The 23,253-nt window shown below is 38.0% G+C and overlaps 1 protein-coding gene across 1 annotated transcript; it reads left to right on the top strand.

Moving 5' to 3' along the window:
• The first annotated feature begins 1,759 nt into the window (after nt 1-1,759).
• On the top strand, nt 1,760-21,518 carry LOC107749373 (junctional protein associated with coronary artery disease-like). Its single transcript, XM_016564513.1, has 4 exons — nt 1,760-1,908; nt 12,901-13,378; nt 15,312-19,348; nt 20,587-21,518. The coding sequence occupies exons 2-4, from the start codon at nt 13,026-13,028 to the stop codon at nt 20,619-20,621; spliced, it is 4,425 nt and encodes a 1,474-aa protein (XP_016419999.1). The 5' UTR covers nt 1,760-1,908; nt 12,901-13,025; the 3' UTR covers nt 20,622-21,518.
• Nucleotides 21,519-23,253: the final 1,735 nt, after the last annotated feature.

The following is a 23,253-nucleotide window of genomic DNA, read 5'->3' as shown; positions in this document are numbered from 1 at the left end:
TAACTTCAGCAGATGTGTAAGTGCAGGGTGACAGAGTCACAAAACAAACTTAATGATTTCACTGGAAACACAAGTAAACCACAGCTCAGATCAACTCTGGTGATTTCAAAATGAGAAGTAAAAGGGAGCATGCATTGAGACTCCAACAGCCCACTCCCATTCCAAAAATCTTGTGTGGATTCTGTTATATGTAACATCTGTGTCAATATTATTAGATCCGTCAGCCTTTTGCGCTTTTAAATTGCTCAAAGCAAACGGGTTTCCATCTGTGAATGGTCAGCCACTCAGGTATGGGGGAGTTTGTGTGTGTGTGTGTGTGTGTGTGTGTGTGTGCTACTGAACTATATGAAGCATCCAAGGAAATATTTTAGCCCACACTTTCCTGGAATTTGACTTGAATCACTGAATGGTTGTGAACAAACAACTAGAAATGCCTTGATTTCAAGGATTAAAGCAATAAATGTACTAATAATTGATCATAATGTCTATCCAGTCTGTTATCAATGAAGAACCACCATGAGGTTTTGTGCAAATTTAGAGTAAAACAGAGTAGTACTGTGCACTACAGTATACTGTAATGCTATTTACTCTTTAGTGCTCAAAACAAATTACAGTAATTTGCCAACTTCCACATGGTAAGATTTTCATTTATCACATCGGACACTGTAAAGCAATGGCACTGACTTTATTTGATACAGCCCTTTCCCTCTGATACTCACCAATCTGACCTTTCTGATGGGCCTTTTGTTCACATGGTCATTAATTGGTTTCTCTCCTTGGCAGGCCATCCTGTATGTTACTGCTTACAAACACTTTGTAAATATATATGGTAAACAACTTACTGACTTTAATATGAACTCTCTATTCTTGGCAATACTATTTCAGATGTCTTCCCTGATAGCACACGTACATCACGAAGACGTCTATGGTGTCTGCATTTACATCTGCAAGACATCATTTTTAGAGTGTTTTCTCATCTGCAATACATCTATAGGAAGTTTCCTATCAGATGTCAAATAGACGTTTAGATGTTTATGAATAAGAATGTATGTAAAACTGATATCTTAAAGACATTTATAGTTTGTACACAGCAGATGCTTTCCAGATGAAACAATCTTTAACAGACATCTTGCAGACGTACGTGTGCTATCTGTTTTTTTTATTTTATTTTAATTTCTGATATAAAACTAATATACATTTTGTACCAGATTGATTAACTATTAAAATCAGCTGGATTAAATGCTAGTCAAATGTATTAAAGTGAATAAGAATAGGTGCAAATGAAAAGTTTTAACTCCATTGCAAAGTAAAAAGTTACAAACACAACTGAAAATGCAGATTTTTTTAACATGTTTTATTAAAAAATTCACTATTTACTTGCAAATTCAAAAAAATGAATAACAATTTATTATATTATTAATTCAAAGTGTATCTCCTACTAAAAACCTTTAAACCTTCCTAAACTGGTCTCCAACTCCCAGGCTGGTTTTAGTATGACGCCCAGTTTGAAGAGTAACACCCTTTATCAGGTTGAAGCATATTTTATTCTGGATTAAAAAAAAGTGATCTAGTAAATTTAGATGTTTGTTTACGCTGGCTTTTTCAACGTTATTCAACAGTTTTATCAAAGATCATATGTTCAGCCCAGCATGAATAAGCCAGTATGGGTTTGTGTAATAGTGGAATGGGATGGGGTGGGTGGGGTATGTTACAGTCTCGTCAGTAAAAGTTTACCCACACGCTGGGAGGAACCATTCCCCTCGCCAGCCGACCCACACAAGACACATTTGAGCTGAATTCTCCCTCTCCTCTGCACAACCTTTCCCTCAGATATGCTCAGCACAGAGCGGATTCAACAACACGCTACATCACGAACTAAACACGGACCTCGAAAAGAGCACATCTCAGGTACGTGGACGTTACATTTTACCGAAATATATGAACATGTGAGAAAATAGGCTCGTTGACGAGGCTGTCTTGTAGACCCTGCAAAATTAAAGGCGACTTCAGCTGCTGACGTTAGCAACACTGACCCGTTCAATAAACGCAGTGGATGAAGCATCTCATAAGGCATGAACTTGCGAGATAACGGGCTCCTGCATCTATCGTCCCGTAGGCTAATGTCCCTGCATCTATCACAGTATAAATGACCGCGGATACCGCTGGAATGATATTGAGGACTGAGACGAATTGCATTGATGATTATTATCAGCTAATTTGTTGCTTTCCGCTGTGGAAAAAATACTTCAGAAGGCAGACGGCTTGCTGCATGTCTGTGAATTGTGTGCTTAGGGGTCGGGCGCAGTGCGCAAGATGTGTGTTACATTAGCGAGGTAAAGGGTGAAATGAGCAGATTGTAGTGCAGAGGAGGGATGAGCTTCACATAACATGCCATTATAACTTTGATGTCAAGTTATGTGCACATGGATTCACTGTATCCTATTACAAAAGTGCTCAAATCCACAGCTAATAACAACTGTTTCTATTTTTTATTGCTTCAAACATTCATGTTTCACTATACAAGCACACCATTTATTTAGTGTGGCTTGTGTAATCCAAAAATAAAATGTGGGGTTATGGGGTGTTTTCTAACCTCCTATATCTCGTAATTATTTTACATATTAACAGGTTTTAACTGTTTTCAAACTTTTTAATAACCATAAAAGTTAGACTTGATGCGCCAGAGAAACAAACACGAGCCAACTTTAGAATTTTTGTCTCTGAACTTCCGTTTTTGCGGTAGCTAGCTTTGTTTATTTCTACAGCAAAATGGTGAAGTTGATTTATTTATTGTAGAATTATAACGAAAGCTATCATAAGCATTGTAATGTTTGAAGTGGATGTCATAAATGTCAGTAGATGGGAAGGTCTTAAAACGAAAAGTTCATTCATAAATTCGTAAAATCTTACCTTCATGCTGTGGAAATGCAAACCGGACGACAGAAGACAACGAACGCAGCGCTGAAAAGGGGCGTGGCTACATTATTGGCGGTAAAAATAGACATTTGCCAAGGCAAATTGCATTTGTCAGGAGGTAGCATAGCAACTAGCGGACGTTATTTGTTAGGAACATCAAAAATACAAGTATTGTCATTATTTGAAACGTTATTATAGGCTATAGCATACAGCCTAGATGTTACACAAAAGTTTAAAAATAAAAAGTTGCTGAGTTGACTGGGGGCAATAAGACAACTTGTGTGGCAAGATGAAGTTGACATTCCTGAAAACAATGCACTTATGGCCTAAATGTGAATGGAGATCAGGCAGCTTCTATTGGTTGTGTCAGCAGTTGTTGTTAAACTGTTCAGACAAACAGCCTCCTGTTGTGTTGACACCGGTTGAATAGTGACATCAAAGGGCATGTGCCTCTCGTGCAGAGGAAGCGACCTGTGTGAGTTCGCGGGATGCAAAGAGTGAGGTGCGAGGTCAACAACTCTGCGCCGGATGGTAACTCCACTCAATTGGGAAGCTACTGTTCAAAAGTAGAGCTGCTTTTGACCTTGACTTGTGTAGATGCTAGAAGAGTCTGGGTTAGAATGAGCTGTTATTTGTGTGAAGCGTTGTTTTGTGATCAGAATGGAATTGGTACAATGTATAACAGGCCTTTTTATTGCCAAGGTCCTTTTTAGAGGCTGTTGGAAAGGAACTATTGAAGCAGGTCTGTCCTGATGTGGTTTACAGATTTTTGTTTTCAAAAGCAAGAATGTTGTGGTTATTTAAAGCTGTGGACGTTGGAAGCTGTTGTAAAAGGTGAAGAAACAAGATTTTTGTTTTCAAAAGCAAGAATTTTGTGGTTATTTAAAGCTGTGGACGTTGGAAGCTGTTGTAAAAGGTGAAGAAACAAGATTTTTGTTTTCAAAAGCAAGAATTTTGTGGTTATTTAAAGCTGTGGACGTTGGAAGCTGTTGTAAAAGGTGAAGAAACAAGATTTTTGTTTTCAAAAGCAAGAATTTTGTGGTTATTTAAAGCTGTGGACGTTGGAAGCTGTTGTAAAAGGTGAAGAAACAAAACAAATGGTCACTCACAATAAAAAAATGTGAATAGGTCAAGTTGAGGCCAGAAAGATCAAATGTTCAAACAGTGGTGTAATTTAGGTGAAAGATTGGCGGTAGACTAAAATACATAACTAGAAACTAGAAAGATAACTATAATGATAATATAACCACACCAATGCATGTTATTGTTTGGTGGATTCTGATTGGCTGTCAATGTTTTTTATCATCAAAAATCTTTCTAAAAGTGATTCCATTATCATTTCACTGTGTTATTATTGTTATAGCTGTGATGTGGATGTCTGATAATTACAACAATTAAAATAGTAATAGTTATCGTTATAGTTATTGTCCTTGGTGTGAACGTGCCTTTAGCCTACATTTCATGTATATCAACATTCTACCACTCTCTAGTTATTGTTTCGTCCATTGAAAAATGCATACCAGATGACCACTAAAGATATTTTTTTTACACAACTTTATCTTCACCAAGTAGCACGGAACTAGGAGCATGTACATTCAAAGCTGTCTACTTAAGTATTCCTTAAGTCTAAAGAAACAAGAGGGCAACGGAAGGACAAAAGAGGAAGAGAGCTGAATCATAGAGCATCACTTATCTAGTGGTACGTGGAGAAAGACTGGAGTCTGTTTCCTGGAAATGTGGAAATGTGCTGATACCGCTGGTGCACACATGCAGTTGGTCACAAAAGGGAATTTTGAATGAATTAAGTGGTGAGGGCTGTTCATTACAGAGCAGAGCAGACTGATGACATTATTCTTTCCTAGCCTAAAAAACCTGCCCAGTTAGTCATTCAGATGTATTAGATAGTAATTTCAGTGGAACGTTTGGCCCTTTGCAGTGGTGTGGTGTTTAAATTTTAAAGTGTAGTTTCATTTGTGAACATCCATAGAGTGTACAAGTCCTCCATAATAGAGATTAATGAATAGAGGTGTCTCATTCAGAAAACAGAATATTTTCACAATCTCCTTTGTATTAGCATAGTGCAAATCATTGCATAGGTTCATCTGCAGATTGTGAATGATTTCACATTTATTTCGTAGTAAATACTTGGCCATTGCTCATTCAGAGAATAGATAACATCAATGTAAGTTTTTTTTTAAATTATTGCCAGGGTATTGGAAACAAAACACAGAAAAATAACTCCTGACACATTTTTTATTATTATATTATTATTATTATTATTATTATTATTGGAATGCTTGACCACTGTATATAGAAATACCTTTTTTTAGAAACTTCACCTCAGGACAATTAATCAAAAACTAAGTTCTATATATTACTAAACTACATGAATCAATTACAGTAGTATGAGTTTATACTGTACATATTGGTTGACACTTGGCTGCAATAATATGTAAAAGAAGAGCGTTCCCCCACAAATTCCTTATATATTGCATAGTAATGAAAGATGGTGGACCAACAATTTAATTGCTTTAAGATCAGAAGCTTTTTGGTTGTGATAAACATTTAACAAGCAAAGTGCAACCATCTGCAGATGAAACAGTGCAATGAAATAGCAGCCAAATGGTAATTAAAAGAGATGCAGGGTAAAGGATTGGTATATAGCCCTTGCGTATGATGAACTCATACATTAGAGGCCTTAAACTCATATGGAAAACAGATGGACTGCTGAACTTTCCTATATGCTCCTGTACGGATTCTTCTGGTCAAATGCATTAGCCAAAGATGATTAAGCTCAGGGGAGGAATAGAAACCGATAAGGATCACTGGTCACCTTTTTTTTTTTCTTGATTATAACAGCAACCTTCAAGGTTTGAAGGGCATGAGCAGAAGTAGCACTGCATATTATGTGTTGTTACTTTGTTTATTTGTAAATACTAAATTGTAGGTTATTATTTTACCACCTGTAGTCACAGAGTTTTCCTGTCTGTGCTCTTAGTGCTGTTTGTTGAAACGCCTCTAAGCTTCTTCCCCTTCATTTGAGATCATATTCTTTGGCAGGATAAGAGTGTAATTAGCTGAATGCTTATGTATGCCAGTCCTTTGATCAGAGTGTTTTTAACTGATAAACCTTGTCACTGTCATCTCTCTGTAAGTCAAGTCTCCTTACTCTAATTATGTACAGCCATGCGGGTTAGTTCATTTGGAACCCTGTTGTGAGTAAGTCTTATACTTATTGTCAGTGTGTTAAGAAAATATTTTTGTAAGTTGTTTTCTGTGTTTGATTGTTGCTTTTTATAAGCATGCATTTGTAGACGTCCTTTGTCATATCATTTAACCTGCTATGGCCTAACACAACCATTTTTTCCTCACGGATAAATTGTTATAATACATTCTTGTTGGATCGTCTTCCTCAAGGCCTTTGTGTTTCCTGTCATAAACCAAAAAGATTGGGGTACAAATCATGAATGTCTCAAATGACATTGAAAAATATCACCCATTAGTGACAGTCACAGGCATATATTTTAATAGACAGATAAATTTGATTTGTTTTATTGGTCATTCAAGTCCTGACCATTCTGTTCAGTTTAAATTGCCACATTACTAGCACAAGACACAGAGAAGCAGTTGACCTTGAAAGTGCATTCACGCATTGATACAAAGATCCCATTTTGAGCTAACACATTTCAGGATTAGGAGAAAAAAAATGGCAGCTTATGCTTTTAAATGTTTCGTTAGGTTTAAATTACGAGCAAATAAACTTACCCAGCATGGCCCAATAATCTAATTTCTTCAGGAACCTGTTTTAAATCTGATCAAAGAAATTTTATTAAGATGGCATGTGGATTTAGATTTTACACAGTCTGTTGTAAATAAGCTCTGTACTCTTTTTGTAAATTATGAAATTGTGAAACACATGGAGAACTGTTTGGTACTGTGGTTAGTCCCAGCCTGTAAAAGGATTACTTCCTGCTTTGATGATCCTCTGGTCCTCCTGCCAATTGAATTACCAGACTTTGAAAGCATGTTTTTAGTGTCGCCGGTGACACCATACTTGTAGTCTATTGTTTGAAAACTCGCTTTTCAAAGAAAGCAAAATGGCCATCTCCATGGCCACAGCACAGCTCAAACAAAACAAGAGCTGGTTAATGTGTTTTTCCTCAAAAGATGCAGCTTAGGTCTATCACGTGTAAAAATAGAGGCATGAATAATTTGACGGCAGCTATGACCATCACACCCTTCAGAAAACATCCGAAAGCACTGACATCATCTGTGAACACTAAATTAACTTTAAATACGTCTTTCTTCACTTCCTCTATTATTCATAGACAGTACATCTGCATTACCTTCTGTACTGCTCTTAAAACGTACTCTTAAAATCAGTATTGTGGTGCTAATAATATTGTTGACTGCTGTATGACAAACTGCTTGTTTTTTCTTCTATATTGTTACATTACCAGTTAAAAGTTTGAGGACTGTAATGCTTTTTTACTGTTTATATGCTTATCAAGGCTGCATTTATTTGGCCAAAATACAATAAAATTGTAACGAGGGAGGCGTGACGACAAAGTGGGGATCCAAATGCAAGGAGGCAATGGTCAGAGCAAGCAGCAAAACAATCATAAATGAGTAAACAGTACAGGGATCAAAACACAAAGGCAAGGATACAGAAAAACTAGAAACACGGAAACCTAGAAACCACGGAAGAGCTATACAACATTCAATCACCAGCGATGACAGAGAGTGTGTGTGCTATTCTTATAGTCCTACTAATGTGAGACAGCTGTGAACTGATGATGAGATCTGATGAGAGACAGGTGATGTACTTGATGAGTCCGGGCAAAGGATTATGGGAAATGGAGTCCTGAGTGAATGGCAAGGTACAGAATGGAGTTCATGACAAAAATCAGTAATATATTTTACAACAATGTAAAAGTCTTTACTGCCATTTATTATCAATTTAATATATTCTTGTTGCTGAGTGAAAGTATTAGTTCCTTTATAAAGACATTGTATTGACCCCAAACTTTTGAATGGTAGTGTGCTGTACGTGTACTGTTCTATTAAATACTATATATTTATTAATTGTAAATGTAAAGGACCAGCACATTTTTATACAGTATTACTGTTGACCCAAACTTAAGCCTAACTTAGACTAAATATATTTCCACTCTAAAAATATGTCCACTCTAGAGGAAACCCACTTCAGAGATATGTTTCCTTTTCATACTGTACGTAGCCTGTAAGATTATATAATCTTATATACTGGTTTGCTTATATATTGGTTTGTAGCAGAGAATGGAGACTACTGAAACTTATCCCACAACCTACAAGAGGCCCTAAGAAGGATAAATGAATGGGCCAACCTGAGATGGGGACAAACCATGTAGATGTTTGCCAGGCTACTTGTTTAGAACCAAAGTAAAATTCTGAAGGCCTATGAGTTATGACTGGCAGAGTGATGATATCTAGACTCCAAAAGCTTTTCCCTCTGTTTTGGCTCTGTCCTCTTAGTATCAGTGTCTGGTTGACAGGCTTATTCAATCCCTACGCCCCATCCCTTGAAATGTGCACATCCTCAGGAAGCAGAGGTCAACAGTGGTGATGTCACATTGTTTACGATGAAGAGCCTGTTGTACAAGTGTGAACACGTGCCTGTTAAGGGACGGCGAGTTCCATGTAGATGGACTGAACAATGAAGGGGTGAGGCTCTGAAATAACTTTTTATAGGACAGGGTGGACATTGTATTGTTTGTTATAAAGCTTGTTTTTTGGTTAACCATGGACACTCAGAATCCCTGTTTACATTCGACTGCGTGAAAGAGATGATGCCGTGTCATGGTACAGTGGCTGTGCTTTCAGGCTTAATATTGCTTCGGCCATTACGTGCATGTTTATGGTAGTTATTAGACAATCTGTGAGGAGACATTAGTCTGATGAGGTCATTCATCATGAGCTTCGTCGCAGTTGTTCTGTCAACGTGAAATCAAAACTGACCTTATTTACTCTCTAATGCATGTTCCTGGTCTTATTATGCACGATTCATTGGTTCATGTTATTTGAAAGAAAACAAAATGTTGTCTTTGTAATACTTCATCAAAATGTTATGACTCACTCCACCTATGAAATGACATTCCTCCGGCTCTTCACTTTTCTTCACTTCACTGTCCGGTCAATTCCAAGTTAAGGGACTTTAGGTTTGGTGTAAATCTTAATTACACTTTTGCACAATAGCTTTTGAGTGAAAAAATGCTGTGTCTTTTCATTAGGCTCTTTTGGTCTTTTTTTCTTTCACAAACACATACCACAAATCTGACTAAGTCTAAGAATAAAGAGTTGACACCAAACTGTCATGGCGGCAGCTCTGGGCTCTGCAGGCCTGCTGGTGAGGGTGGGCGCGAGGCGGGCCATATCTAAAAATGTGTGATTCATTTATGAGGGAAGGCAGTGCTGGCTCCACAGGCATACCTTACAGTCGATCGAGGAAAAGAGTTCAGTCTCGTCTGAAGGCCTTTATGGGTTATATCTTTAGCATTTAGCTGCGAATAAAGGATTTTACAGGAAGTGAATAGCACAAAGAGGTGGTCCTCAGCATTTATTGCTGGAAAAAGAAATCTAAAGTTCTTGATATCTGAGTTGAATCGAATGATTCACTGTTATCGTGGCGTTTTGGCTCAGAAAACCTTATGACATCACGTGTCTGCCTTGCGATTGTTCATTTTTAGCTTGCGACATATGTTAGCCATAAAGCAGGTAATTAATAAAAAAAAGCAAAGTAGTCTAGATCACGTATCTCCAATTTTATGAATTTACTCATGCTCTAAGAGGCAGTTTGTCATTGCTAAAACTTCAGCTGTGTTCTGAAGCAGGCAGACATTTCTATGCCATTTAAAGTCTCCATGGACCTGGCTTGAATCGTTTCCACTTTTTGCCCAAGTCTTAGGCTTTTGAATTTTGTTATGTTGCTATGGGATGAAGAGGCAAATAATGAGACCCACATTTTTTTGACACGTTATATTATCAAATAATTTGAGTAAAAAGTACTGTAGACTTTAATTTGAACAGTCGAAATGAATTTTCTAAATATTTTAGAGGTTGGTTTGTCCTATTTTGCATGCAACGGAAATTGCAATTACCTTTCCTGTTGTGACGTAAATGCAGGTTGCTGGAGAGGAGGGATGTTATTTCAAGGTTTTTAATTAAAGATTACGATGACACATTCATTTAAAAATAATGATGTGCACAAATAAATGATTTATAATAAACACTGCAATAGTCCATAAAAATAAGAATTTTGTTTTCATAGGGACTTTAATGACAGCAGCACTTCAGCTGACATGAACCACGCAAGTTTGTGTAAAACCTGATGATCATGTTATCCATCCATGTTATTAAACATACGTTTCCCTTTTTTAATATGATATTTGGACCTTAATATGCAGTATGCGTTGGTCAGATTTTTCCTAAATTGTGGGGCTCAAATATGCATGTGTGTATTTGCAGTTGGACTCTGAATTGTTTCTGAAAGATATAGCTAATGATAATGGATGGCACTGATAAAACTCCCATTAAGGGTTTTCCCTGTGGCAGTACAGATGGGAAATATACCTCCCTCGTTTTTTGTTTGTGCTGAAATTTTCTGTGCGAGTGTCTGCAAGAGGAGACATGAAGAGTTAGAGGAAAGAAAAAAGAAAAAAGTTGGCATTATTTTTGGTGCTTCTTCTGACCTCTGTGTGTGCTAGATGATGCTGTGAGAGGAAGTTGTCTCCAAGGGCCTTTAATGGTGAATGTGGATCAGTCTGGAGTATCTGGGTTGGAAAGTGTGAAAATGTGAAAGTCATACCTCTGCTAACTGCTTCCTTCTACTTCTGACAAACATCATTTAGATCAAAACAGACATGACGTTTTTTTTTCCTACTTCGCTTTTTCAGTAAATATAGCGGCGTGAAAATATTTATGCATTTGTTTCATCATGTGAACGTTCAATGCCATCAGTAAAATCTCAGCCCGTGACTTCTCACCAACATGTAAGCTGTCACCTCATTTGTTACCTGTTTCACTTTCAAAAGTCAATCCTCCAGCACTAATGGGTTTGAGAAAATCATATTTGCGTTCTGGCATTCTGTGAAAGAGAGCTGTCCATTTAAATGAATGGTGTACCCTACCAGCCTGACCTAATCTTTTGATGTACTTCCTGGTATTTAAGTAACTATTATAAGGTTTATTTGAAACTAAGAAAAAAAAAAATAATAATAATAATAAGTCATGCTGAAATTAAAAATTCATTTTAGCAAAGTTGTGGGTGTTGATAATTGTGCATTGACTCTTTTATAATGAAATAATCATGTATTTTTCCATAAAAGATTCTGCTTTAGATTGTTTTAGAGGGATTACAGAATCATTCAGCTTGCAGAGCAGGGAGAACATTTAGGTATTGTGGAAGTCTAAGCTTTAGTTTGGACTTTACCCTAAACAGATCAAAGAAATAACTGTAATACTTATAATGGTGGGAGATTGCAGGCAATTTTGTTTTGTCCTTCTCTCTCTGAGTGTGTGTGTGTGTGTTCAGAGCAGGTTAGGTAACCTCTTTTTCCTTAGTCTTGCTCAGACAGTTCCATTTCTGTCTTTTCAAGGCAGGTTTTGTTTTTGTTGCTTGCTACACTATACATATTGTAAAATACGTACGATTTTTCACAGGTGGATAATTCATACGAATTCATACAACCTCACTCATAATATGTAGGAATTGCCATGAGATCAGGTTGTTTATTCTGTTGCATGTTCGCAAATAATGCTGATCTATGAGATTATGTTTCATCACTCTCTGAATTACCATCATTGTAATATGTGACCCTGGACCGCAAAACCAGTCTTAAGTTGCTTGGGTATATTTTTAGCAATAGCCAAAAAAACATTGTATGGGTCAAAATTATCGATTTATCTTTTATGCCAAAAATCATTAGGATATTCAGTAAAGATCATGTTCCATGAAGATTTTGTAAATGTCCTACCGTAAATATATCAAAACTTAATTTTTGATTAGTAATATGCATTGCTAAGTACTTCATTTGGACAACTTTAAAGGCGATTTTCTCAGTATTTTGATTTTTTTGCACTCTCAGATTCCAGATTTTCAAATAGTTGTATCTCGGCCAAATATTGTCCTATCCTAACCATACATCAATGGAAAGCTTATTTATGCAGCTTTCAGATGGTGTATAAATCTCAATTTAAAAAAATTGACCCTGATGACTGGTTTTGTGGTCCAGGGTCACACTCACATATGGATTTTTTAGCAATGTAGTTGATTATTTCCGACCCTTAACCAAAAACATAACACTCACACTTCACACACACTTCATACTTTTTGCATTTAGATATTAATTAAGACATTATTTAATAATTTTATTAACCTGTTTTCCTTGAAGGGCCAGTTCTGTCCAAATTGTAAGTGATTTCAAGATTTCTATCCTTGTAGATTCAACAATTCACACAGAATCAAATATCCAAACAAACTGCTTTGGAGATACTTCAAATAATTACATATTAGAATTTACTGAGGTATATGTTTTTAATCAATGACATTACTAATTGTCATTTTGTTCATCATATAGTCATCAGAGGCTTTATAACTACTAGTTGTTTGCTAAAGTCTGGATTGTGGCTTGGAGTTTTTTTCACAACATTCCACACCTAGGTAATATGAAGTATCTGAGCGTGAGATAGTCAGTTATCTGGAGAGATTTTCCTTTCTGGATGGAGAACAGAGGAAAGAGGAGAAGAGGGGGCAGATGGGAGAAGAGAAGACTGGGTCAGTGGATAGACAGACCGGAATTGTTTCTCTCGTGGTTCTCTCGTTTTGTTTTGGCTGTGAGCAGCAATCCTCTTATGAAAAAGACTGTAAGAGAGAATCATTTTAACTTCATCTGTGTCTCTCTCTCTCTTTCTCTCTCTCCCCCCCATCTGTCTTGTTTTCTTTCACAGCGATGGCCTCTCCTGTGCAGCTGTTCATGAGCTTGCCTCATCTGGACTAGGAGCGGAATTCAACTGACACTCACACAGACACACACACACACACATCACTAAAAGCAAAAACACACCGCTTAGCCATGTACAGCGTGGAAGACCTTCTCATCTCTCATGGATACAAAGTCCCTCAAAGGAACAGCAACAATGTCCCTGTCTCACATTCGTCTTCCCCCCACCCCGCAACCTATGAGAAATGTCTGCCGACGCGAAGCGACAGCCGGTGTGAAATCGCTGAGAAGCGTAAAGGACACAGCGGCGTGAATGGCTACGCAGGGGACCATGTTTACAGCCGCGGAGGCATCAGACAAGCTCCTGCCAGGGGATTCCCCGGTGACACCGAAAACAGGGTCAGGAAGCAGAGGACACAAGACGTGGACAACGGTAACCTAAGAGATGGACGTTTGCCAGAAGATAGCCTGACCACGGACAGTGGGTAAGTTGTGTTGATGAGTTGTTTTTGACCTCTTCATCTTCTGCCCCACACTCTTGTATTGCTGCTGTCTTTCCCTCTTTTTCATTCGTCCCTTTGATCTGAGGTTTAAGCTCTCTTGCATGATGAAGAGTGTTATGTAAAGGTAGGAGCTGTCAAGGACTTCCCTTTCGCACCAGGACAGATCCCAGTTTTTGCCTTTTCCTTTTTTTATCCCTCCCCTGTCGCCTTTCTCTCTTCATTTCTTATTTTTTTGTTTGCACTTTCTCTCATCCTCTGAAATCTTTGTACTTCCTACATTTTCATGTACTCCGCTTCCTCCGTCTCACTCATTTCCCTGCACTGTCTCCTACCTCACTCCTCCTGTAGCCGATGAATTCATTAACTATGTTTAGTAGATTTTGCAGTGCTGTTTTTATTTCCTCTCATTTCACTCAGGACCATAAGTGGAATAAACACAAATGTTGTCAGAAAGCCCGCAGCACCCCCTACTGAGCATGCTTAGTTCTGTAGGCAGAGGCAGCAGTCAACTACATGTCCCATGAGCCCTTTGTCAGATCAATAGTCCATTCCTTATAACAATCTCTTACATAACACCATTATTAATAAAACATGATGAATATAAATGTGAATATCTGCATTTGCCAGTCATATTGTCGCACAGCAGCTTCAGAGATTAATTTGCTTTAAAAAAGGTTACATGAGAACATTTCATTTTTCATTTTTTCTTTATGTATGTTGATCAGTAAGTAAGTCATAATGTCCTTGTGCCATGGATTTTCAATAGATAGATAGATAGATAGACGGATGGATACACAGACAGACAGATAAACAGATAGATGTATAGACAGACAGACACAGATAGATAGATAGACAGATAGATAGATAGATAGATGCTAATTTCTTTTGACATTATTATTGGCATACCATCAAGCTATAGTGCATCTTTGCACTTTAAATTAATTGCATGTCACATGGTTTGAGACTCAGCAGTTCAGGGCAGGAAGTACCTCCACTGCTGTGACTGTTACTAAACTAGATTATCCTTCCATGAGTGCAGGTCAGGATTGTTTAACATGCAGTCATATGCTCTCTGCTGCCAAGATATTGGATGAGAGAACAGACCTTCAGTGCTGACTCAATGGTTTGCACCACACAAGCTAGTCGTGTTCCTGCTTAAGAGAAAATGCTCATTTATCTTGTTTTTTTTTTTTGCACCATTAAAGCCTCCCAATTGATTGGGCGCTTTGAGGTGCTCTGCTTTGTTGACAACACTGTCAGCATACTTTTTCCCCGTTTAGTGTTTGTGTGATGTTACCTGTGTGCTTGCATAATGGGATTTGAACACAAATATGTTAATTGTTATCCAGTTTTTGTTGTCTTACCTAATTCAGTGGTTCATATCTTTGCTTCAGGACCCAGGATATGAAGTATTATACACAAGCAAATGGAAAAAGTAAAAAAGCAAAAAGTCAGTGTTGACATCTGTCCAATACACTAAGTGACAAATACATACATTTCAATGAGTTTGATTATATGCATGACATTTGATATCAACATCAAAAGATTTGGACAATATGTGGGAAGCATTTTCTCCTCCCTTTGGAAAGTTGCTATTTTAATCTATTTACAATCAAGTATATACATTTTGTAATATATTATTATGCACAATTTTTATTGTCAGTTCCAGTTTATTATTTGTATTTATTATTTCAGGTCATGACCTTTGATAAATGTTTAGAATCAACAACATAAAGAATAAGTATGTTCTTAATAATATTTCTTATTAATAACAAGAAATGTGTAGTTGTTTGAAAACTAAAGTAAGTCCTTCATCCTACATCCTCAATTCATAAAGATAGTGTATGTTAAAGTATGGCTTATCAAATATAACAACTGACCTCTATTTAATTCCATATGTATGTTTTTAATGCAGGTTTTTTGAGTCCCACAGAGGAATACATTCTCAGCCGAGATCTGAGCAGGATGTGTCCTACTGGCGAAGAAGAGGTCAGGACTTTAGTGTGCTTTTGGATTATGCAGACTTCAGGGACCCACGTGGAAGTGGAGGAGGGGTTCCCAACAAACCAGAAGGCATGCAACGGAGACCAGAATCTGCCTTAAGCACAGAGGAACATAACCGTGAAAGACAACGACGGGCAGAGAGTGCACGTGCCAGGGAGAGAGAGATGGCTCTGCACCAGTGGAGAATTGCAGCTGAAAGAAAGTACCAAAGTTTGGGAACAGAGGAGTGGCGCCCAATGACCAGCATGAGCCGTCAGCCATCTGAAAACGAGGTGGCACAAGAGCAACGCAGGCCACGAACAGCAGAAGGAGCTGTTCCACCCAGAACCAAAAACAAGTCCCAGTCACTGCCCAGAATGGCTCTGCAATCTGAAAGCCTCCGGTACTTTAGCATACCGACTGCTGGGCAGGATTCATATGGAGGCTATAAGTTAAATGGCCACCATGCACGAGACCCTCATGGACGGTATCTTAATGATGGGGAGAGCAGGCAGCGGTGGACTGACCGATCAGGTGCGCAGTCCGCACCACTATCAAAACCCAGATTCAGCCGACCTCTCAGACCTCCATCTTATGAAGTGCACCAGCAGATGCGTGGGAGCGCAGAAATGCTCACAGGGGAGCCTGCTCCTCGTGCAAGAGACAGAACTCCACTGCCCTTCTCAAGGCAAGAATACTTTGTACAAGAACTTGCTGGATCTGGTGTGGAGCCCCCCGGTTATATCCCTCCTCCGTCGTACAGGAGGCAGCCTGTAGTTAATAGAGGTCACAGAACGTATCCTATCTCTATGGGTAACCACCAATATAGAGGTGACCCATATATGCAGGGTTCTGCAATGACAGAAGTGCAAGAATGGTTTATCAGGCAGACTGGGATGGCCTGGCCAGACCATTACAGAGATGGAAGAAGAAGTATGCCCTGCAGAAGACAGGCGTATCCAGGTTACAGTGAAGAACGGATGGGAAATGTTCAGTATATTCCCTTTGACGACCCCCGTGTCAGACACATTTCAGGAGCAGGGATAGATGGAAACTCGTTGACGGATGCAGACAAAATCAGAAACATCAGAAATGAGATTCCGGTCAACCTCTTATCTGAGAAGTCTAACGACAGTGCCTTTCCTCTCACTGAGAAATCCTTTGACCGCACTGAACCAGGTAAAAGCAATATTAGTGACTCTGTTAATGAGGACAGTATACACAAGGAAGTGCTGAAGGAGACAGAAAGTTTAAACACAATACCTGATCAAAACTGCAACAGACATCCAGCTACCCATGGAAATATAGTTGCTCTTCAGATGACAATGCAGCAGAACTCAAACCAGGATTTGATTGAGACAGTGACACAAGTAAAGAAATTTGAGGCAAAAACTTTGTCTGAGAACAAGAAAAACTCAAAGAAGAAGCTCAAAGAGACAATGTTTTGCCTGGTATCTGTCCCTATTAGTATGCAAGCTAACAAAAGTGTCTCTGACGCAAATAACAATGAAAAAGTGACTAATTCAATAGAAAACAAAGTGGTGCAGCATGACAACCAAAATCTTTTAAAAACATCAAGCAAAGAGAAACAAATACAGTCCAGCAGCTCCCCAGCCATTAAAAGTTCGCCTTTGAGGAAAGAGATTGTAGATACTAGGTCACTTAGTCCAAGCCAAGAAAATGAATTGTTCTATGTAGGATCCTGGCCTGGAGATCAGTACAGAAACCAGGAAACTCAGACGGGTTCTCCAGAAGTTTCCAGAAATACCCATCCTCCGGCGAATGACCATTCCTCCCCTTACACAATCACTGGTAATGAAGGTGAAACCAACTGTAGTGCCAACTACGGATATCCCATGATAGGTCAAAAGGATCTCAATCCTTCCAGCAACAGTGCATTCTCCAGAACTAGGACTGGAAGTAGTTCAAGTATAAGGAGCCCGACTCTACCCCAATCATCATCAATTCCACCATCTCCAGACCATCAACCTTTGCTAAAAAAGACAAACCAAACAGCAGATGGTCAAGAAGTTTTTGGACAGTTCTTGCTAAAGCCACTGAACAGACGCAAATGGGATGCTATTGGGGAGCTTGAGTGTTTTAATAAGGAGATACAGGATCATACTGGGAAGTATCCAAATGTTGATCAGAATATAGAGGAGCTGGATGAGGCATTGAACAGTATTCTGGAGCTGAGTGACTCAAACAGAGAAGTCAATAATACAAGACAGGAAACCACCCCACTTCACGTGAAGAAGGAAACTGACCAGCAGTCACATATAGTGCAGGTCACAGAGATGCAAATGAAAGGCAATAACTTAAATGTAATGTCTGATTCAGGGAACAGAGGCCATCAAGAGTACAAAGGTATAAAAAGTTCCTTGTCCAAGGCAAAGGTGAAATTTGACAGCCACATGCAAGAGTTACCTGTCACCAAAACTGATAATTATGTCAACTTTGAGATTATGCAGAGGGGGGACACTGATCCAGCAGTACATCGGCAGGATATCCCAGTGCCAAAGGAGTGCTTGCTTAAGGATGTTGGTTTAACAGTATACACTGCTATTCCAGACACTGTGACCTCTGGATCCCCTACATGCTTGAGTCCTGAGTCACCTATGTTAACCAGCCCCTCAGACAACTCAGAGATGTGTGAGACTTTGCAGATTACGTCATCAGACAGTAGCGGAGATTTGAGCAGGCACAGTCCTGAGTTTGCTGAAGGTACTCAAAGCTTGAACAATAATAATGCCTTCAACTCCAAAGCCCTCAACAAGAAGGGAGCTGGGAGAGAAAACACAGACGTTACTAGATGTGGGAGGTCCTCGCGTATCCATGTGATCAAGAGTCTTCATTGTAGGTTTATGGCTAATTATGAGGATGATGATGATGACAATTGTTATTCAGATTATTTAAGCTGGAGTAATGAAAAGACCTTGGCAGATGAACATCTTGAGACTCTTCTGAGTCAAGAGAAGGCCAATAGTATGCAGACCGAAGACCTTAGTAACCTGTACCAAGTCCAGTGTGCCAAAGGTATTCCTGAAAATGAATCCATTGAACAACGGGCCGCCAGAATACTTGGCATTGCAGTGCCAGTTGAAGCCTTGGTTGTTGATCAGGTTGATGACAAACCGGTAGAAAGAAATTTGAAAACCATAGATGCTCCAGAATTGGCAACACAAACCAAAGAGTTGAGCTTAAATGAGGAGAAACAGAATGTCAGTAGAGAGTGTGAGGAAGTGCCAGATAGGTCTATGGAAAGTCATGAAGATATGTCAGAGGTAGGATTTGAAGGTGATCCAGAGTCTGGAGAAGATTTACCTAGCACTGAAAAGCATAGCCAGAGAGCCTCCTCGGTGTTGGAGCTGCCAGAGTTTCCTCCAAGTAACTTATGTTTGTCGCTTCCACTGACCGAGGATGAGGAATTGACTCTTAGTGTAGGTGGGGGAGACAGGAAGGAGACAGATAATTCTGAGATAACAGAAGCGCCACAGGCCTTGCAGGCATATTGCCCACCTCCTCTGTCCCACTCATCCACAAATGATCAAGCATCCCTGGAGTACACTGTCTATGCAAAGGAAGAAAGCTCTCAGTCATTAGTGAGAACTATCACCAGGATCACCTTGGCCAAAGAGACAGACTTAGAAGAAAAGGGAGGAGAACTGAAAGAATCAGCTAAAGAGGATGAAACACTAGTGGAAGAGAACCAATACAGTGAGAATGCAGTCAGAGAAAACAAAGACATGACCAGTTATATGCAAGAAGAGGATGAACAAGCTCAGGAGGAAGTTTCAGCTGAAGAGATGATGCTAGCAAGATCAAGGCAGCCACCAAAGTCAATGGCACGTCCAATCCCACAACCCCGCAGTGGCGTGGTAACAAAGAGAGAGATCACTCTGCCACAAGGATTCAGCATGGATAATACAATGTCTGCAATTGAGGATGATGACAAGCTGTTTATTTCAGGTTAGTACACTGAACTCCAACCAAGTTTGTAAGTCTTACAGACTGCATGTATAGTAAAAGTGCACTTCTGGGCAAAAAAAAATCTTTTAATGGCATACATTACTTTTAAGGAAATTAACAAGAATTAAACAAATGCACTCCCTAAAAAACATTGCTTGTCTCAGAAAAAAAGAATAAAGACAAAATTAGGTTTTTTGGCAGAATACGGGAAGTTTGATTCAGAGTTGTTCAGCAGAGTAGTTTGGACTGATGAATTACATTAAAACACAACTTGCACAGTGATGCACCAGAGCGGAGTCTTTGAAGATCTGGTGAGAAATACAATAATGAAGACATCTCTACCACAGTGAGTCATGATGTGGGGAGATTTTTCAGCTCTTGGTACTGGTGAGCTGCTCCACTGTGGAAAGTCAAGTGATGCTTTGTAGTATAGAAAGAATATTGCAGAATGGCTTGTTCCCACAATTGAAAAATTGTTAACTAAAGACGAACAATCAGATGTTATTGCAAAGACAGCCAAGAAGAGACTTGAGAACAAGCCCATCAAGCTCATGTTTTGTCCTGGTCAAAGATTTGAACCCTATAAAAGCACCAACTTACTGGGAGACATTTTTCAACTACTCATGACATTTTTGAAACTATCAATATTGAATGGAATAACATTGACTCTTCTTCCGGTAAAAAGTAGTCAGCAACAAAACAAAGGGAAAGGCTATCCCGTAATAAGTTACTTAATCTACAGTATTTGTGCAATTCTTGCTAATCCACCCCCCCCCCTTTTTAAAATCGACGCGTTTCAAAAAGGCGGGGCATAGAGGAGAAACAATAATGTACAGTATGTGGAAAATGATGTGTTTTTTTAACTTTAAACCGCATAAACACATTTCATTACACCAAATACACCAAATAATGTTCTTTTTAGCAGCATCATATGACCCCTTTAATACTTGAGGGTAATGAGCAATGAGTTTCTTCACCACAAGAGGGAAGCGTGGTCTGATTTATCATACTCATTGCCATGACAAATCAGCATAGAATAGATCAGTGGTTCCCAACCCTGGTCCTGGAGGCACCCCAAATTATATTTCTCCAAAGAATTTTTAAACTAAACTGATATTAACAACCTGGTTTTCTGTTAGACATATATTGCACTATATTGATGGTCCTTTACAGGTCCATTCTCTTGTTGTGGTTTTGAATCAAAAATAGCTAATATAACTTTTTGTGTTTGTTTTCAGATGCATATGACCCCAGTCGTGTGGAGAGAGTCTGATCTGGGACAATGTCAAAGCAAACTCTTTGACCTTACTGGAATACACAATGTAAACAAACACTCATCTGAAACTGGACATGATGCAGGCTTGCACTCAATTTACTAATACATAGTCACAGAAGTTCATAAGCAGGCAGATGGACTTCATGCCACATATTAAGACTAATTTTCAGAACTTCAATGGCCTGGTGATGGATGGAGTAGCTAAGTTGTTTATCAATGAGATATGAATGTATAATGTATATCAAGTAAAGCTCGGACATTACAGAAATAGCTACAAATCAGTCTGTATAGACTTAATAATTTTCTAAAGTTTCTCTGCACCAGCAAATGTTGGAGTTCTGTCGGACTTTCACAGAACACAGTGTCATTGTGCCAATAGCGACAAGAAAGACACAAAAGCTTGCACTTCTCATTTTCTGCAGTATTACCAATGAGAGTAAGGAAAGAGGCCTTGATGTATTAAAGCAATGAATTGGACTGGTGAGGTAGCAGCTGAATCTGTGACATTACACTGTGCTTTTAATCACAGAAATATTTTTGTAAGACATGTTAAAAGGAAAGTGTGATTATCTGTTTTACAGGTGGGAGAAACCATGTATGTCACTGTGGTAAAACTGCAATATAAAATCATATTTTTTGCAAATGGAATAGGCTGCTTTTACCCAAATGAGGCAGCTAAGAAGAAAGCTAAAGAGAGGCAAAGATTTAAGAATATTTTGTGTGAAATCTTAACTGCAGTGTCTTCAATAGTCAGTTCCCATAGTTATTGACTTCCTTCACTCAAGTTTTTTATATATCTCATATGCAGTTTGAGCTTTTCAGTGTAGCAATCTGATAATGTATCATCTCATCACGAAATGCAATCAAAAAAAGAAAAATGTATTTATTTTTATCAAGCTATCAACAGTCTGTACAGATGAAAATATATTCAAAAAAGTGTTCTTATTTTACCTTGTGAGTTTGTTTGCTTGCTTACAATCATTATGGATATATTATATCTGAATATGTCTATTAATCCTATATTATACTCGGACAATGAATGATTCTTTTTATTGTGCCGTGTGGTGTGCTTTTTGTTGCACAAATGTCAGAAAGTGTTACATGTGTTTCTTTATGCACATACAAAGTATTCTGCATTTTAAGTCCAATATCAATTCTGAAAGCTTACTCACATTGTGAGTATATCTATGGGATGCAGTGCTTGTTAACCACTTAACACTTGTAATTGCTTGGTTGCTTTCTGTTAAGACTCATCTTGCAAAGTTGAGGTGGACACAGTTCCTCAATGTTATATCCAACACATAGTTTTATAAATGCAGTCCAAAATGCACTAAAATGAATTTAGTATTTAGCACATCCAAAAACTGGCAATAGTGGCCAAAAACTCAAGAAGAAAGTCATTGCATCCATTTACCCTGAATATAGTTATTGTTATGGATAAAGAGTGCAATACCATAATGTTATAGTAATATTATTGTCAATATATTCCATAAGCATAATAATAAACTATGAATTCATGCAGATAGATGTTCTGTAATCAGTGGATGGTTAGAAAAAATATAAGACTTAGCATTCATCACACTTACTTTTTGTAAGTTAGAATCAAATAAGTGTAAGTAGTTCTTGATTGTTTCTACCATTTTGTACAATTTTGTTTTTCAAAACGGATGATTATATTGTAGCATATAACGTAAATGGCATTTAATATCTGTTTCTATTTTCATACAGAAACTGTACATGATTATTTTGTATTGGGTTGGAATTGATTTGCCTTCTCTGCATGATATAAAAGATGTAAACTGGGGTCAGGGAAATGTTTTGCATAGAACTGTGTTTGGTACTACATTAAAAAATATATTCATTATATTACATTGTGCACATTTTTATCCTGCTAAAAAAAGCTTTGCGGATGGTTAGAAAAAAATATAAGACATTCATAAGGCATTCATCACATTTACTTTTTGTAAGTTAGAATCAAATAATTGCTGTAAGTAGTCCTTGATTGTTTCTACCATTTTGTACAATTTTGTTTTTCAAAACGGATGATTATATTGTAGCATATAACGTAAATGGCATTTAATATCTGTTTCTATTTTCATACAGAAACTGTACATGATTATTTTGTATTGGGTTGGAATTGATTTGCCTTCTCTGCATGATATAAAAGATGTAAACTGGGGTCAGGGAAATGTTTTGCATAGAACTGTGTTTGGTACTACATTAAAAAATATATTCATTATATTACATTGTGCACATTTTTATCCTGCTAAAAAAAGCTTTGAACAATATTTAAATTCAAAACAAGCTATTTTTTGAATATTTTACAGAAAGGGAAGTATTTATGTGCACCTCAGTACTTGTGTCTTTGAAGTATTGGGTGAATGTGAATGAAATGTTTGAGAGGAAACTCCTTTGTATATTATAGCAGATTGCTCATTAATAACCTCCTTGCATGGACTGTTGTTTTTATTTTTAGCTTTTGGTTAATTTCATGTGTAATATGAAAAGGAGAAACTTAAATGCTTATTTCCTCTTTAAAAGTTTTATGAAGATATGCATAAAACAAAACAATTCACATGTCAGGACTAGTAACTTATTCTGACACAAATATGATGATTCTCTCTTACAA

This window comes from Sinocyclocheilus rhinocerous, unplaced genomic scaffold, assembly GCF_001515625.1.
Source record: "Sinocyclocheilus rhinocerous isolate Xijiao unplaced genomic scaffold, SAMN03320098_v1.1 scaffold650, whole genome shotgun sequence".
Taxonomy (NCBI): Eukaryota; Metazoa; Chordata; class Actinopteri; order Cypriniformes; family Cyprinidae; genus Sinocyclocheilus; species Sinocyclocheilus rhinocerous.
The sequence above is the reverse complement of the archived record's forward strand: the minus strand, read 5'-3'. Positions and strand labels throughout refer to the sequence as shown.